At 38.0% G+C, this 14,495-nt stretch overlaps 2 protein-coding genes across 3 annotated transcripts in view; one reads left to right on the forward strand and one right to left on the reverse strand.

Moving 5' to 3' along the window:
• Window positions 1-14,495, forward strand: part of RAB5A (RAB5A, member RAS oncogene family) — a 32,765-nt gene that overhangs the window by 2,411 nt on the left and 15,859 nt on the right. For both annotated transcript variants that reach the window (XM_060099481.1, XM_060099479.1), the window contains exon 2: window positions 1,021-1,276. In XM_060099481.1, the coding sequence (XP_059955464.1) occupies window positions 1,114-1,276 (163 nt within the window). In that variant the 5' untranslated portion in view covers window positions 1,021-1,113. The remainder of the gene's footprint in view (window positions 1-1,020; window positions 1,277-14,495) is intronic.
• On the reverse strand, window positions 3,702-4,359 carry LOC132491292 (nucleolar protein 16-like). Its single transcript, XM_060100170.1, has one exon. It carries the CDS (start codon window positions 4,331-4,333, stop codon window positions 3,797-3,799), a length of 537 nt encoding a protein of 178 aa, XP_059956153.1. The 5' UTR covers window positions 4,334-4,359; the 3' UTR covers window positions 3,702-3,796.

Consider the following 14,495-nt stretch of genomic DNA (forward strand, 5'->3'; position numbering starts at 1 on the left):
AATAGAACAGTGATTTGAGAAGAGGAATCATCAGATTTAATGTTATTAGCACATGATCAAGTTTTGATTAAAGATGGAAGAAAACTATTATGATTGGTTTGTGAGTAGATTGGAAAAGAGTTCTTTGAAAGTTCCCTAATTCCTTTGAGATTGAAAATTAGCGTTCTTAGATAATAGTAGAAGACACAGAAGTTGCCCTTCAGGCTAGTTTTTTCTAAATGTGTTAAATAGAAAGTAACAACACATTTGTTAGCTCCAGAACTACAGAAAAGTATAACTAAATAAGACACTAATTCACTCACCACATAGAGAACCACAGTTAACAGTTCCATGTCTGATGTACTTGAGCACATCAGAAAACGGTTTTAAGTCTTTTAGGCACCAGACACACCACCTACTTAATATATTTGTTGCTCCAAAACTACCGTTAAATAAACAAAAGACATGTACCGTTTAACAAGCCTTCAAGTAATAATGGCCAACATTTATTGAGCTGTTACTATGTTCTAAGATCTATTCTAAGAGCTTTCCACTTATTAACTTAATTTTACTCAAAACTGTTTTAACGTAAGTGCTTGAGTCACCTTTCAGGTTGCCAGGGTTTGAAACTCAGCTCTGTTGAAGCTCTGTCACAGTAACTGTGTGACCTCAAGTTACTTAACCTCTCTGTGCCTGTTTTCCTCATTTTTAAGGATTGCAATAGTCAACTTTATAGGATTGTTGAGTGGCTGTGTTAAGTACTTAAAACCACCTGGCACAAAATTGAGTCTTTGATAAAGGTTAACTTTAAAATGTTTTAAAAGCCTTGAAAATTACAGCATGATTTTAGGCTCAAATCTCATGCCTTTACAATACTGACAAAGGTAGTGAATTAAACTAAATGACATTCAGTGTCTATTAGAGGTTATAATTGTCATGCAATAATGTGTTACAGGAAGAATTTACCAAAGTGATTAATAGTAGATTTGCTTTGTTTTGCTGTTTTGTATACTTAATTACTTCATTTTTTTTTTTTTACAGGTTTCTCTACCTCCAGAAAGAAAAAACTTGACACCTTGCATCCTGGAAGTTCATTTAAGAGACTGAAATTAGGGACTTCTTTCAAATTTGGACATGGCTAATCGAGGAGCAACAAGACCCAATGGGCCAAATACTGGAAATAAAATATGCCAGTTCAAATTAGTACTTCTGGGAGAGTCTGCTGTTGGCAAATCGAGCCTGGTGCTTCGTTTTGTGAAGGGCCAGTTTCATGAATTTCAAGAGAGTACCATTGGGGGTAAGATTTTCTTTTATCCTTTCTTCATTTAATTGAATCATACGTTGACAAATAAGATTTTGCTGTTCTGATTGTATGATGATGGGTACTAAGTAGGTCACAGAGTGAAGAGCTGAGCAGCAGGCTCAAGCTTTATAACTTGGTTTTTGTTAAGGTAATGTTGTTTAATATTTTGATTTGTTGGTTATCCCCAAGATGCTTGTATGGAAGCTAAAGTACAGATGCAAACATAAGTGGAATCAGTGTCCCCAAGTATAAGATTTGATTGATATCTTTCTTGATAATGATTAGAAGCTTCTTCAAGTTATTACATGTTTTGTGCTGAATTATATTGGCTTTAGAATGAATAGTGAAAATAGTAAAAGTAAATAGTAAAAGAGTTAACATTAAAATTCTAATTCTAAATAACTGAGGGAAGAGAAAGAATAAGTGATTAATGAAGAGGGACATGAAAGGGAAATGGGACCTGGAGAGAAAGATGGAAGGAGAGGGGAAAGAGGTAGAGTAAGCAGCACTGCTTACAGTGTTTTTGGTAAGACTGAGGCAAGGGAACAGTAAGATGCAGGACAAAGAGGAGACAACTAACAGAGCATGGCTGTGAATAGAAGACAAGATTGAATTGAACCTCATCAGAGAAATCCACAACTGTATATAGCAGCGGGGCAGAACAGCCTTTTTGGGGCATCAGTTTCATCTGCCAAATGAAGCTTTTGAATTAGGTACTGTGTGGACAGCTTTAAGATTTGCAATATTTTACAAGGGGTGTGTAATAAGCAGTACCATATTTTTTCCAGGTATTTTATACGTTTTAAAGTCATACTTTTGAAATATGTAAGGCAGATACCCATTGGCATGTAGCAACTTCTTGGAGTCCATCTTTCAGGAGCATAACTTTATGCTATGCATTGAGTATATGTTCTCAAGTAAGTACACTTGAGAATTTTATTTGTAGTTTCAGATCCTCCCAATAAGATAAATTACAGAACTCTACTATCTCCTGGCTTTTCCCTATATATAGGAAATATAGTAGATAAGTGGTATTTCCACTTTAATAGACTCAGCAGTATAACAGTGATTGTCAACCCCCTCCATTTGTATATCATGTTACAGTGTGATCCCACTTTAGTATTTTATGGTTTTTATAATGGATGAGCATCAAAAATATAGTCCATATCATGCAGCTTTTATTTTGATTCAGAAATCTTGGTATTTTAAAAAATTTTAATAAAGTGTATCACACGTTCTTTGTGGTTTCTTTGTTAATACATTTGTGTGTGTGTGTATACCGTTTAATAATGAAATATAAAAATATAGATACGTATGATTTAATAATGAAGTATTACCTCTCAAGCTTTAGCCTCCTCCAGAAAGCAAATTGGGCCAAAGTTAACTAGCCCACATGGTAGGAAGAGTTTTAAAGAGATTGAGGTTATGTCCACCCACCTTAAACTGGTGCAAAAAGTTAGTTATTATAACTGCTTTTTGGCAAGTGATTGTCAGTTGCAGCATTTTCCAAAGTACATATGCATCATAGGCAAAATACCTGGGCTGATATGTTTGGGACTTGCTTTGTGCTAACCCTGCCCCCCTTCGCAGTACATATTAAAATAACAAAAACACTGAAGTACTGTAGTAAAGAACTTAACTCCTGGGAAATGTAGCCTAAGACTAGAACTTTGTTTTTGTTTTGGATGCTCCCAATTATCTTCGAAGTGTATTTTTTCCTAATGACGTCTTAAGAAGGACATTTAAAAGAGAAATTTAACCCCTTATCAGTGCATCATCATACATATACATATCCTCTGATATGTGTGTATGGGTGTGTATATATATATAATCTCCATTTCCATTTAATACCAATTAGGTTGTCTACATTTCATTAATGAAATTGTCAAAAGGTTTTCATTCTAACACATAAAACTTCCTTAATATTTTCTATGAGTACAGATTGAGCTGGCTTTTTAAACCAACTTTAGAAGGACTTTACATCCCAATTTCTATTTTAATGGATACTGGCTGGATACCTTTCCACTATGTTGACCACATATTAATATCCTTAGGAGGTATGACAGTGTCATTATGATTACAGCTGTGAATCCTGGGTTTTTTGTTTGTTTGTTTTTGAGAGAACTGACATATTTTGTAAGTTTAAGGTGTAAGACGTATTGGTTTAACTTGCCTACGGATGAGCACTGTTTTTTTATTTTTATTTTTTTATTACTGTATTTTATTATACACAGACTATATTCAAACAAACCACCCACTCTGAAAACAGCAGGTTCTGGCTTTTCCCAGAGACTCCAGAAGAACATAAATTGAAGCCTCTGGGAGACAGTGCCTTCCCCAAAGGGAAGTGTGAGAGAGATTTTGTGTGTGTGTGTGTATGTGTGCACTGTAACCTTTTGATTCCATGGGGTTTGGCTAGCCTCATCTGTAGCCACACACCTCTCCCTGCCTTAAACCCTGGCTCAGCTTCTCTGGTCCAGGAGGAAGCCTCAACCTGGGGCAGGTGTAAACCAGTCACTCAACCTCCATCTTATTCTTCTGCAACGAATCGACAAACGCTTGCCACTCCGCTGGGTAAAAACGCTTATAGACGTTGATCTTATTCCGAATCTGTTTTGGGGTATCTTGATAGTAATTCTTCTCATCCCGGGCCATAGCCTTATAGTCCTCCCCATGGTTCTCCACCATGTAGCAAACATAGTCAATGAGATCCCGAGATAGCATATTTCCTTTCTTTTCTGGAAGGCTGGCTTCTGCCTCCAGGTCATTGAGCACATAGGGCTTCCGCATGAGGTCCTTAGGCCCCTCCTCCACGTCCACTTCCAGGGCCTTTACCTTTCTCTTAAGAAGGGGCACTACCCTGTTGGGGTCCATAGCCAAACCCATATCAGCCAGGTTCTGCCACACCGATTTGGTCTGGTCCCAGGCATGTCGGATGTGGGAGCATTCGATCCGCGGCACTGCCTTCCGTCGAGCATTCCGGTTCAGACGCTTCCGGTTAACATTATAACCGAACTTCTGCCTCCGGGTCTTCCCCTTGGCTTTAGGCATCGCGCTGACCCCAGCACGGGTAACTCAGACTCCAGCACTGTTTTTTTTTTATGCTCTTTGCTGCAGCTCTTCACCCTTAAGGACTAGAGTAGAATCTAAGCATTTAAGGATCTCAAGGTTTGAGCTATTTAAGGTCTGTAACTTGTAGGTAATATGTCTTTTTGTTTTGGCTGATGTGTGGTAGGATCTGTCTAAAAATGAACCTGGCCAGATGTTTTACATTTCATCTGTTCTTTATTTTTTACTTAACTGTTTATGTTTAATAACATTAGTTGCGGTCTGAAGAGCTCACTTAAAATTTTCATCTCTGGTTATGTTGTAAGGTGGAAATCATATTCAAGAATACACTCTTGGGCCTCCCTGGTGGCGCAAGTGGTTAAGAGTCCGCCTGCCGATGCAGGGGATACGGGTTCGTGCCCCGGTCTGGGAGGATCCCATATGCCGCGGAGCGGCTGGGCCCGTGAGCCATGGCCGCTGGGCCTGCGCATCCAGAGCCTGTGCTCCGCAACGGGAGAGGCCACAACAGTGAGAGGCCCACATACCGCAAAAAGAAAAAAAAAAAAAAAAAAAAAAAAAAGAATACACTCTTGAATTTGTGTATTCTAGAACCTTATATTCATCAAAAACATCAAGGTTTCTTTAGTTTTTGTGGTTCTTCCTAAACATGATAGCTTGATTTAAGAATCCACGTTGTCTCACAATATACCCCACACCCCTGCCCCTTGGCTCTATAGCACTCATAATGAGATAGGTAGTTAGGTGGTGGGTTTAGCGCTTTGGGGAGTTCTAGCTTATTTGTAGGGGTTTGAAGTCTGCATGACATTTACATTCCCGTTGTCTGTCTAAGACTAGCCCATAAGGTTAGCAGGGAGCATTAGGCTCAGAGGGTTGTCACCCTTCTTGCTATCTCATCTGGAGGCGCATAGCTCTTCAGTAAATACTTGTTGGATGTTTGGACTGGCCATCTTTCATTTAACACCTTGAACCCCTAAAGATTTATCTTAAGTTTTAACAAGTCTTCCAATGATTCTAATACATGCCAAAGTTTGAGAACCCCTGCTTTCTGTGTTCTGAGGAGCCAATATTACATTTACACTACATATTAAAGTTCTCCCAAAAATGGAATAATTGCTTTTCTTTTTTTTAAACTGTAGGATTTTTAAAAAACTTATTGTTCATCTAACTCCTCCAGTTTGAGAATTACAAGTATTATGTACTGGTTACATTACGTATTAACCTGTTATTTCTTTATATGGGAACCCCTTCCTGTTAACCTGCTAGGCCTCTTTAAGAGAGCATGGCTCAGGGCTTCCCTGGTGGCGCAGTGGTTGAGAGTCCGCCTGCCGATGCAGGGGACACGGGTTCGTGCCCCGATCCCGGAAGATCCCACGTGCCGCGGAGCGGCTGGGCCCGCGAGCCATGGCCGCGGAGCCTGTGTGTCCGGAGCCTGTGCTCCGCAACGGGAGAGGCCACAGCAGTGAGAGGCCCGCGTACAGCAAAAAAAAAAAAAAAGAGAGCATGGCTCCTTCTCTGTTCCATCAAGGATACCCTGCCTTGTCTTTACTTACAGGAGTTAGAATATCCATAGTTGTCAGTTATCTGTACCAATGCTGCTCCCTTTTATTGCCACAAATAATCAAGGACTGGTTATACACGAAATTAAAGAAATAAGTGCCTTCTTTTTTAAGCTATTTTCAGCAGTTATTAACCCTAAGTAGAGTGTCTAAAATAATTATTTCAGGGTTGTTTTTACTGGAAGAACAAAGTTTATTCTATATTTAACATCCGTCCAGTTTCCTCTAAGGGGCTACCAGGACTTGTTTTTCTATTCAGATTCAAAAACATCTGGGGGAAAAATTATTAAAATTAAGAAAAACAAGGTTGGTTTCAAAGTTATTATTAACAGTCTTTTACCTTACCTTATCAATTTACGACCAGGACCTTCTTAAGAGTCGAGCATTGTGGTTAAGAAAGGGGTGGCGGTCAGCTCTATATCCACATTGTTTGATTTAAAATTCTAGCTCCAGCACATACCACGTATCATCTGCAGCAAGTCATACCCAGCTTTATTTGCGTCTTATATGAAATGGAAATAATAGTACCTTACTTGAGAGGTTTTTGGTAAACATTAAATGAAAGTGCATATACATTTCTTGGCACAATGTCTAGCATGGAGTAAAATGCTTATTAAATATTAGCTATTACCATTACCATCACCACCATTACTGTTTGCTGAGTCTTTTTTGTGTGTGTGTGGTACGCAAGCCTCTCACCGTTGTGGCCTCTCTCGTTGCGGAGCACAGGCTCTGGACGCGCACGGGCCCAGCCGCTCCGCAGCATGTGGGATCTTCCCAGACTGGGGCACGAACCCGTGTTCCATGCATCGGCAGGCGGACTCTAAAACACTGCGCCACCAGGGAAGCCTTGCTGAGTCATTTTTATCACTGTTGATATTTTTGTTGTATTGTCATTACATGACATTATTTTAGAACCGTGACTTTTCCACCTAGTGCAGAGCATTCAATTTAAGATTTGACAGTGTTAAAGAATTTTATGTCCAGATTTTCTCCTCTTGGAAGATAAAGTTTCTTAATAAAAGTTATAGGAACAGGGGCTTCCCTGGTGACACAGTGGTTGAGAGTCCGCCTGCCGATGCAGGGGACACGGGTTCCTGCCCCCGTCCGGGAGGATCCCACATGCCGCAGAGCGGCTGGGCCTGTGAGCCATGGCCGCTGAGCCTGCACGTCCGGAGCCTGTGCTCCGCAACGGGAGAGGCCACAACAGTGAGAAGCCCGCGTACCGAAAAAAAAAAAAAAAAGAAAAGAAAAGAAAAAGTTATAGGAACAAATAAGATGTAAAAAACTTTATGAGCAGGTACTTCCTAAATTTGAGCCTTTCCAAAAATGGAATTTTTGCAAATTCCTTCAAGTAAATAGCATGAGCATATACAGCTAAGTTTCTTTAAGTTCTATATGGTAGATGGTTGCTTAACCCTCCCACCATTTGTTGATTTTCAAAAAAGCGGTTATTTATGTATGTTACATTAAATGCCTTATCCCCACATCAACTAAGATATTTTGGAAGTTTTCTCAGAGAGAGTAATTACACAGTTAGATAGAATACGACATGTATGTAGATATTAAAGTTGCTTCCTAAACTGAGAAATAAAAGCAGCTAGAAAATTTAAATCTGAATAACTCATGTTTTTCCTGTAGTAGTAAGCTTTCTACTATTGCCCTTCACTCGTTAGCTGTCAAAAGACTTGTTTGTGTAATTGTAATCTGTGCATTTCTTTACTTCCTTTATCTTTTTGCATCTGCATATTGTTTTCAATTAAAAGTACTTTTGAGAAAGGATAGAAGACCTAGGGACAAACCACCAGCATATAGTTTTCAATTCATGAGAAAAATGGTTTTTTAAATATCCATTATTCTTTCTGTTACAGTGAGAGTTAAAATTTGTGGGAGTTTATCTTTTGGTTCTAAGTGAAAGAATATTACCTTTATGCATAATAATATTTCCTTCTAGAAAGTACATATTCAGTATTTGAGATAGGTTGTATTACTAGGAGAAATTTGTAAAGATTTGGTATTTTATATGTTTGTACCAGTTCTGACCTAAAAAATTTTAATAGTCTTAACATCAGTTATTCCCTAGTGTTCCAGTTTAAAATGTTATCATATGTGGCTACTGAAGCATTGCTGTGAATTAGGAGCCAATAAGCTTAGCTTCAATCCTGGTTTCCTTTTACAAACAGCACTGTTTATGTACACACTTATAAAATGAGAAGAGTGAGCTAAATCAGGATTCTTTGAGGGCAGACTTTTTTTAAAGTGTGTACTCTGCTCCACGTTAAACAATGCAATCAATATAGTTAAACCTTTTCTTCCTCTTAAAATTTATTTCACAATTTGGGATCATGAACGTCTGTTTTTGCCCTGTCTTACTTAATTCATCGATGCCCTCTGTTGTTGCTGAAGTGTTCAAAGCTGTTTGGTAGAATGATTTTGCCAATTAGCTCTAACTATGGTGAACTACCTCTGTTGATTCACTAATTTGCTGCTTTTATTCTGTTATTACTGGGAAATAAGATTATCAAGCTTTTCTGAAATTCATTTACTCAACACATTTACCAAGCTCCTAGCACTGTGCTAAATATTAGGAATCAAAGTTAACCTTTCCGCCTTTTGGGTCTTATACCATAGTAATCTGAGGTTACTTATATGCAGTCTTCCTTACCATGCATGCTGAATTAATTCATCATTTGGAGTTATCATTGAGAGCCTTTTGTTACCAGGCCTCTTGGTAGCAAATAGGGATGTATTAGAGTGAGAAAAGCAACAGGAGTAATTCCAGAGGCTTTTGATTTTTGATCATTGGCTATTTTGATGTAAACATGAACTGCAACTACCAAATTACTAAATTCCTCAAGATGAGAGTGAAGTCACATATTGGATTTTGAAAATAAGAAATAATCCTTAGTATTTTACAAGTGTTAAAAAACAGTATTTGAGGGAAGTGCTGGTGAACAACATGTTCACCCTCTTTTCCAGGTAATATAGATGAGGAAGGGTAACAGCAGGATGAGGAACCAGTCATTCATGGTTTTTTAGCCTGTTTGCAAAGCTGAAGATAGCAGTCACTCTTTGGATTCAAAAAGAAGAAATACTGTGATGATATGGGACTGTAGTCACTCTAATTATCAGACACCTTCAGCGTTTCTCAGTTAAAAAAATAGTTATTTAAGGACTTCAGTGGTTCAGTGGTTAGGACTCCTGCTTCCACTGCCAGGGGGTGTGGGTTCAGTCCCTAGTTGGGGAATTAAGATCCCACGTGCCATGTAGCATGGCCAAGAAATTTTTTTTTAAAGTTATTTATCTTCACATAGAACGAGAGCCAAGGGGGGTTCCACTTACTTGATATCAATTCTGTTTGAGGTGTAACGTGAATGTATCTTGGACACATAGGGTACTTTAATATTAGAGTGCTTGAACTTGAACTTCAACAATCCTAACTTTCTCATCTATCGTATTCATAAGTAATTTGTAAATTTTAGAAAAATGTGACTTCGAGGAAATACAGGGTAATTTTAGGCTAGCTTGTAAGGTAATTTTTAAGTTAGTTACATGTCATATGATGCAGTCATAGAACTTATACAGCATTCTCACAGTGTCATCTGGACCTTACCATAGCTATATGAGGAAATACTAATCTTATAGATGAGGAAATACTAATCTTATAGATGAGGAAACTGAGGCAACAAAAGTGATTTGCCTGAGGTTTTGCAACTAAGTGACAGCTGGGATTAAAGACAGGTCTTTCTTCATTGCCACCTGTATTCTGGAATTGATAAAGTTTAGGGTCAGGATATGCATGAGATAAGCACTCTGTTATAAAATATGTGGTACTTGGCAGGTACAGAGCCCCTTATATATTGATTTATTGATGTAAGGAAAATAATGTGAAAGTATTTTTAAATAAAAATTCAAATCACTCGTGTTCCAAAGTGAGCACCGCTGTGTTCATTTTTATGCCATCCACATGTATCACATTTTTATTATTTCATTGATTTGTTCTTATAAGTCAAATCTCAAATGGTTGACACCGAAAAGTCTCCCTCCTGTCTTCTACCCACTTAGTTCTTTTTCCCAGAGGTAGTGTTACTTTGTCCTTGCAAAGTTACTATTATATTTAAATCTGTGTATTTTCTCCTTTTTATGCAATTTGAAACATACCAGACCTACTGTAGTATACTTTTTACTTTTCACTTTAATACTGTCCCAGTTATCTACTGCTCAGAAACAAATGAACCCAAAGCTTAGTCATTTAAAACAATTATTATCTCTTTTGTTTCTGGGGGTTGAGTGGGCTTAGGTGATTTTCTGATGTCATGGGTGGCAGTCAGTGCTGGGGCTGGAATCATCTCAACACATCTGGCAGCTCATTCTGGCTATTGGTTGGGACCTCAGCTGGGGCTGTCAGCCAGAACACCTGCGTGTGGCCTTGCCACCTGGTTTGGGTTTCCTCACAGCATGATGGCTGGGTTCAAACATGAATATCCCCAAAATACCAGGCAGAGGCTGGGTAGCTTTTTATGAGCTACCCCCCAGAAGTTCACGTAGATAGTGTCAATTATGTTCATATCACAGGCTTGTACAGATTTGAGGAAAGAATGTCAGTGTCATGTTGTAACAAGAATGTGTGTGAAATCTTCTGGCCATCTTGGAAAATACAGTCTGATTTTTCATATCATTTTATGAAGAGCATCCTCATTTTTCTTGGCTGTATCAGCATTCCTTTGAATGGATCATAATCAATATGCTTTATCAGTTCTAGTTTCAGATTTGCACATTGTTTTATATTTTGGGGCGTTAACAGTGCTGCATTGAATAATTTAATTCATAGTTATTTCTCACATATTCCAAGTATTTCTGATTGCTGTGTCTTAGGTTATATACTTTTGTAATTCTGATACATTTTTCCACACTGCCCTCCAACCAGCAGCGCACAGAATGCCTGTTACCCTATTTTACTAACTCAGGGTAGTGTCATACTTACAGATCTTTGCCATGCTTATGTACATTGATCTCTGCATTTTTTAATGTATATTTTTCCCATAATAGGGGCGAGGTCAAGCATCTTTTCATATTTTTAGAGCCCATTATGTTTCCATTCTCTGTGAACTATTTATAACTTCATGATATTTTTATATAGAATCATTTATAATAGTCATACTATTGTTTCATTTATTAATGATAATACTCAATATCTGTATTATATTGTATTCATACTAATTTTAGTAACTGGCAGTCTCCTATTTTTTAACCATACCCTTATTGTTAGACATTTAATGTTTGCATTTTTGTTTGCTGTTTTAGGTAATTATCTAATAGTGGATGTATTCTTGGAATTTTTTCTCCTCTGGACTTATTTCTGTAGAATCAATTTCTAGATGTGGTTACTGAACCAAAGTAATTTTATTTAATGATTATGGAATCAAAGGGATTCCGGTCTCTTCATCACTTTTTTCTTCCCTTAAAGATAGATATTTGCAATTTCTTTGGGCCTTGCTTGGCATAAATAATTATATTCTGGGATTGCAGGTTTCCTGTAATTGTTACTCTGGGGCTTAGTCTTCTCTGTCTCTTCTGCCTTCTTTAGCTTGCCCTTTTCCAGTCTTATATTGTAAAATACTCAGATATCAGAACTTTTATTTTAAGCTCACTTAGTGGATAGGTTTATTGCTAAGCATTAAAAGAGTCACTTTCAAGGCCAGTAATTTTTTTAAAGTCTGGTAGATTTCCTTGAGACTTGGGAAGTATTAAGTGCTAGGTTCTGAAACCAAATGGAGAAGGGATATCACTAAGGAGAAGGGGGAAAGAGGCCTCCTCTGCAAAATAGCCAGGGCACAATCCTTGCACATTATCTTTGATTTTCTTTAGTTTGAAAATTATATGCCTGGGTGTAGAATTTTCAGCATTTCTCTTTCTTGGTGTTCTCTGAGCTTCCTGGATCTGTAATTTGGTGTCTGACATTATTTTGGGGAAATTCTCAGTCTTTATTGCTTCACATATTCTATTCCTTTCTTCTCCTTCTGGTATTCCCGTTATGAATATAGTACACCTTTTGTAGTTGTCCCACAGTCCTTGGATATTCTGTTCAGTGTTTTTCAGTCTTTATTCTCTTTATATTTTGGAGGTTACTATTGATAGGCCTCAAGGTCTGAGGTTCTTTCCTCAGCCATGTCCAGTCATCTAATAAGCCCATCAAAGGTATTCTTTATTTCTCTTACGGTGTTTTTGACCTCTGGCAATTTTGGGGTGTTCCTAAGATTTCCATTTCTCTGCTGACATTGTCCATCTATTCTTGTATTCTGTCTTTACCATTAGGGTCCTTAGCACATTAATCCTAGTTGTTTTAAATTCCCAGTCTGGTAATTCCAGCATCTCTGCTGTTTCCGGTTCTGATGCTTGCTCTGTCTCTTCAAACTGTGTTTTGCCTTTTAGTATGCCTTGTGATTTTTCTTGCTAGCTGGATATGATATAGTGGGTGAAAACAAGTGCCATAAATAGGCCTTTAGTAGTGCAGTAAAGAGGTGTGTGTGTGGGGGGGGGACGATTCTATAGTCCTGTGTTTAGGTCTGTCTTTTAGTGAGCCTGTTTGTCTAAACAGTGAACTTCACAAGTGGTCATCAGTTTTTTTCTCCCCCCCTTGGATGAGACAGGATGGCTAGAATGGACTGGAATTAGAGATTTGCCTTCTCCCACATGGAAGGATAGAACTGGCTTGAGTTGGATATTTCTTCCCCCAAGTCAGTTAAGAGTCTGATAATACTCCAACAGGTTAACTAGTTAACTAGTTTCTCATGGGGACAGGCTTTGTTAAGAACATGCTAGTCTGGTTTATTTCAAAATGGTTCCTTTTCCTCTTACCTTGCCAGAAGCAGGCAGGGATTTTTCTCTGATATGTACTGTGAGAACCTGATCAAGTTCCTGGATGTAAAACTCACAAAAGTGTGGTGCACCCCACCCCATGTCTGGTGGGTTCCCCTGGAGTTTTTAACTCAGATTTGTCCATACCTAACCTCCAGCAATTTGTCAATTACAGTTTCCTACACCAGCACTGGTTTCCTCAGGTTTCTACTCTTACATGTTGTGGTTTTCTGTATCCACCTGGCTTGTCTCTCCAATTTTGGGGACAACAGATTGCCCTGTGACCTCACTTCTGTTTCAGATCCAAGAACAACTGTTGATTTTTCAGTTTATTTAGCTTTTCATTTGTCAGGATGGAGTGGCGACTTCTACGTTCCTTACATGCAGAACCAGAAGTCATCTTTGCTTGCACATTATAGGAATTTTTTAATGTACTGTTTAAACTGTTTAACAAAGTATCTGTTAAATGTCTTTCATGGACATATATCCCTTAAAGCTGAGTTAATTTCATTAACTTTTTCTCTTGGTGTTTGTTGGGGAGCATTTGTCTGATACTAACTAATAGCTTGTAACAACCTCTCCTCTTTCTCCCATTTCTTCACCTTTCCTCTTTGTGACGTGTGCCTTCATTCTGCTTCCCAATTTAGTATTTGGAACATGATTGTTATATAAAACCAATCAGGTGAGTAAAGGCTTTAAGGATTGTGCCCTTGGTGTGGTAACCACAGACTCTCAGCCTTGAAGGTTCAATTATTGGTTTTATCAGTTCATTCTAGGGTGATTGGGTTTGGGGTACTAACTTAATACTGACCAAGTTCAAACTCCTACGACTAATTTTAAAGCAGTGTACATTAATGTACTATCGGAAATATTAGTATGATAATGTTCAGCTAGTGACATGTGACTAGCTTATGTCCTGGCTAGTAGATTCCCTTAGGAGAGTTGGGTGTCCTTTAAGAGTAACTGTCAAGCTATGATAGTAAAAGAAAAACACATTGATCTCTGTTACTCCCATATTATTTCTGAAAAAAATTGCATGAGTTAGTCTTTTAAAAAGTATATCTTCCTCCTAGATAATGTTGGAGAAAAACTGATCCTCATTTTGCATGACTTCATGCAGACTTCCCTATGTATCATTCATATTTTCCAAGATTGCGTTCATTTGGCAACAATTATCTTTAGATGTTGCTTGAATGATTTTTGTTGTGGTAAAATACGCATAATAAAAATTTTACAGTTTTAACCATTTTAAGTGTGCAGTTTTATGGCATTAGGTGTATTCACATTGTTATGCAAACATCATGTCCACCTTCAGTACTTTTTTATCTTGCCCAACTGAAACCCTATCCATTAAACAAAAACTCCCTATTTCCCCACTCCGCCCCCCACCTGTGGGAACTACCATCCTACTTTCTGTCTGAATTTGACTACTCTAGGAACCTCACTCATATATGAGAAATTATATGATAGTGTCCTTTTATGACTGGCTTTTTTCACTTAGCGTGTCATCAAGGTTCATCCATCTTGTAAACATGTCAAAATTTTCTTTTTAAGGCAGAATAATATTCCATTTTATGTATATACAACATTTTGCTTATTCTTGTATCCTTTGATGGACTCCTGGGTCTCTTCCACCTTTTGGCTATTGTGAATAACACTGTGTTATTTGTACAAATATTTGTACACATTGGTGTACAAATATCTTTCACATCTTTTGGACATATATCTGG

Source organism: Mesoplodon densirostris, chromosome 5 (genome assembly GCF_025265405.1).
Source record: "Mesoplodon densirostris isolate mMesDen1 chromosome 5, mMesDen1 primary haplotype, whole genome shotgun sequence".
NCBI lineage: Eukaryota > Metazoa > Chordata > Mammalia > Artiodactyla > Ziphiidae > Mesoplodon > Mesoplodon densirostris.

Coding starts and splice junctions, on each gene's coding strand:
- LOC132491292 (XM_060100170.1), bottom strand. CDS start 4,333: ATGCCTAAAGCCAAGGGGAAGACCCGGAGGCAGAAGTTCGGTTATAAT.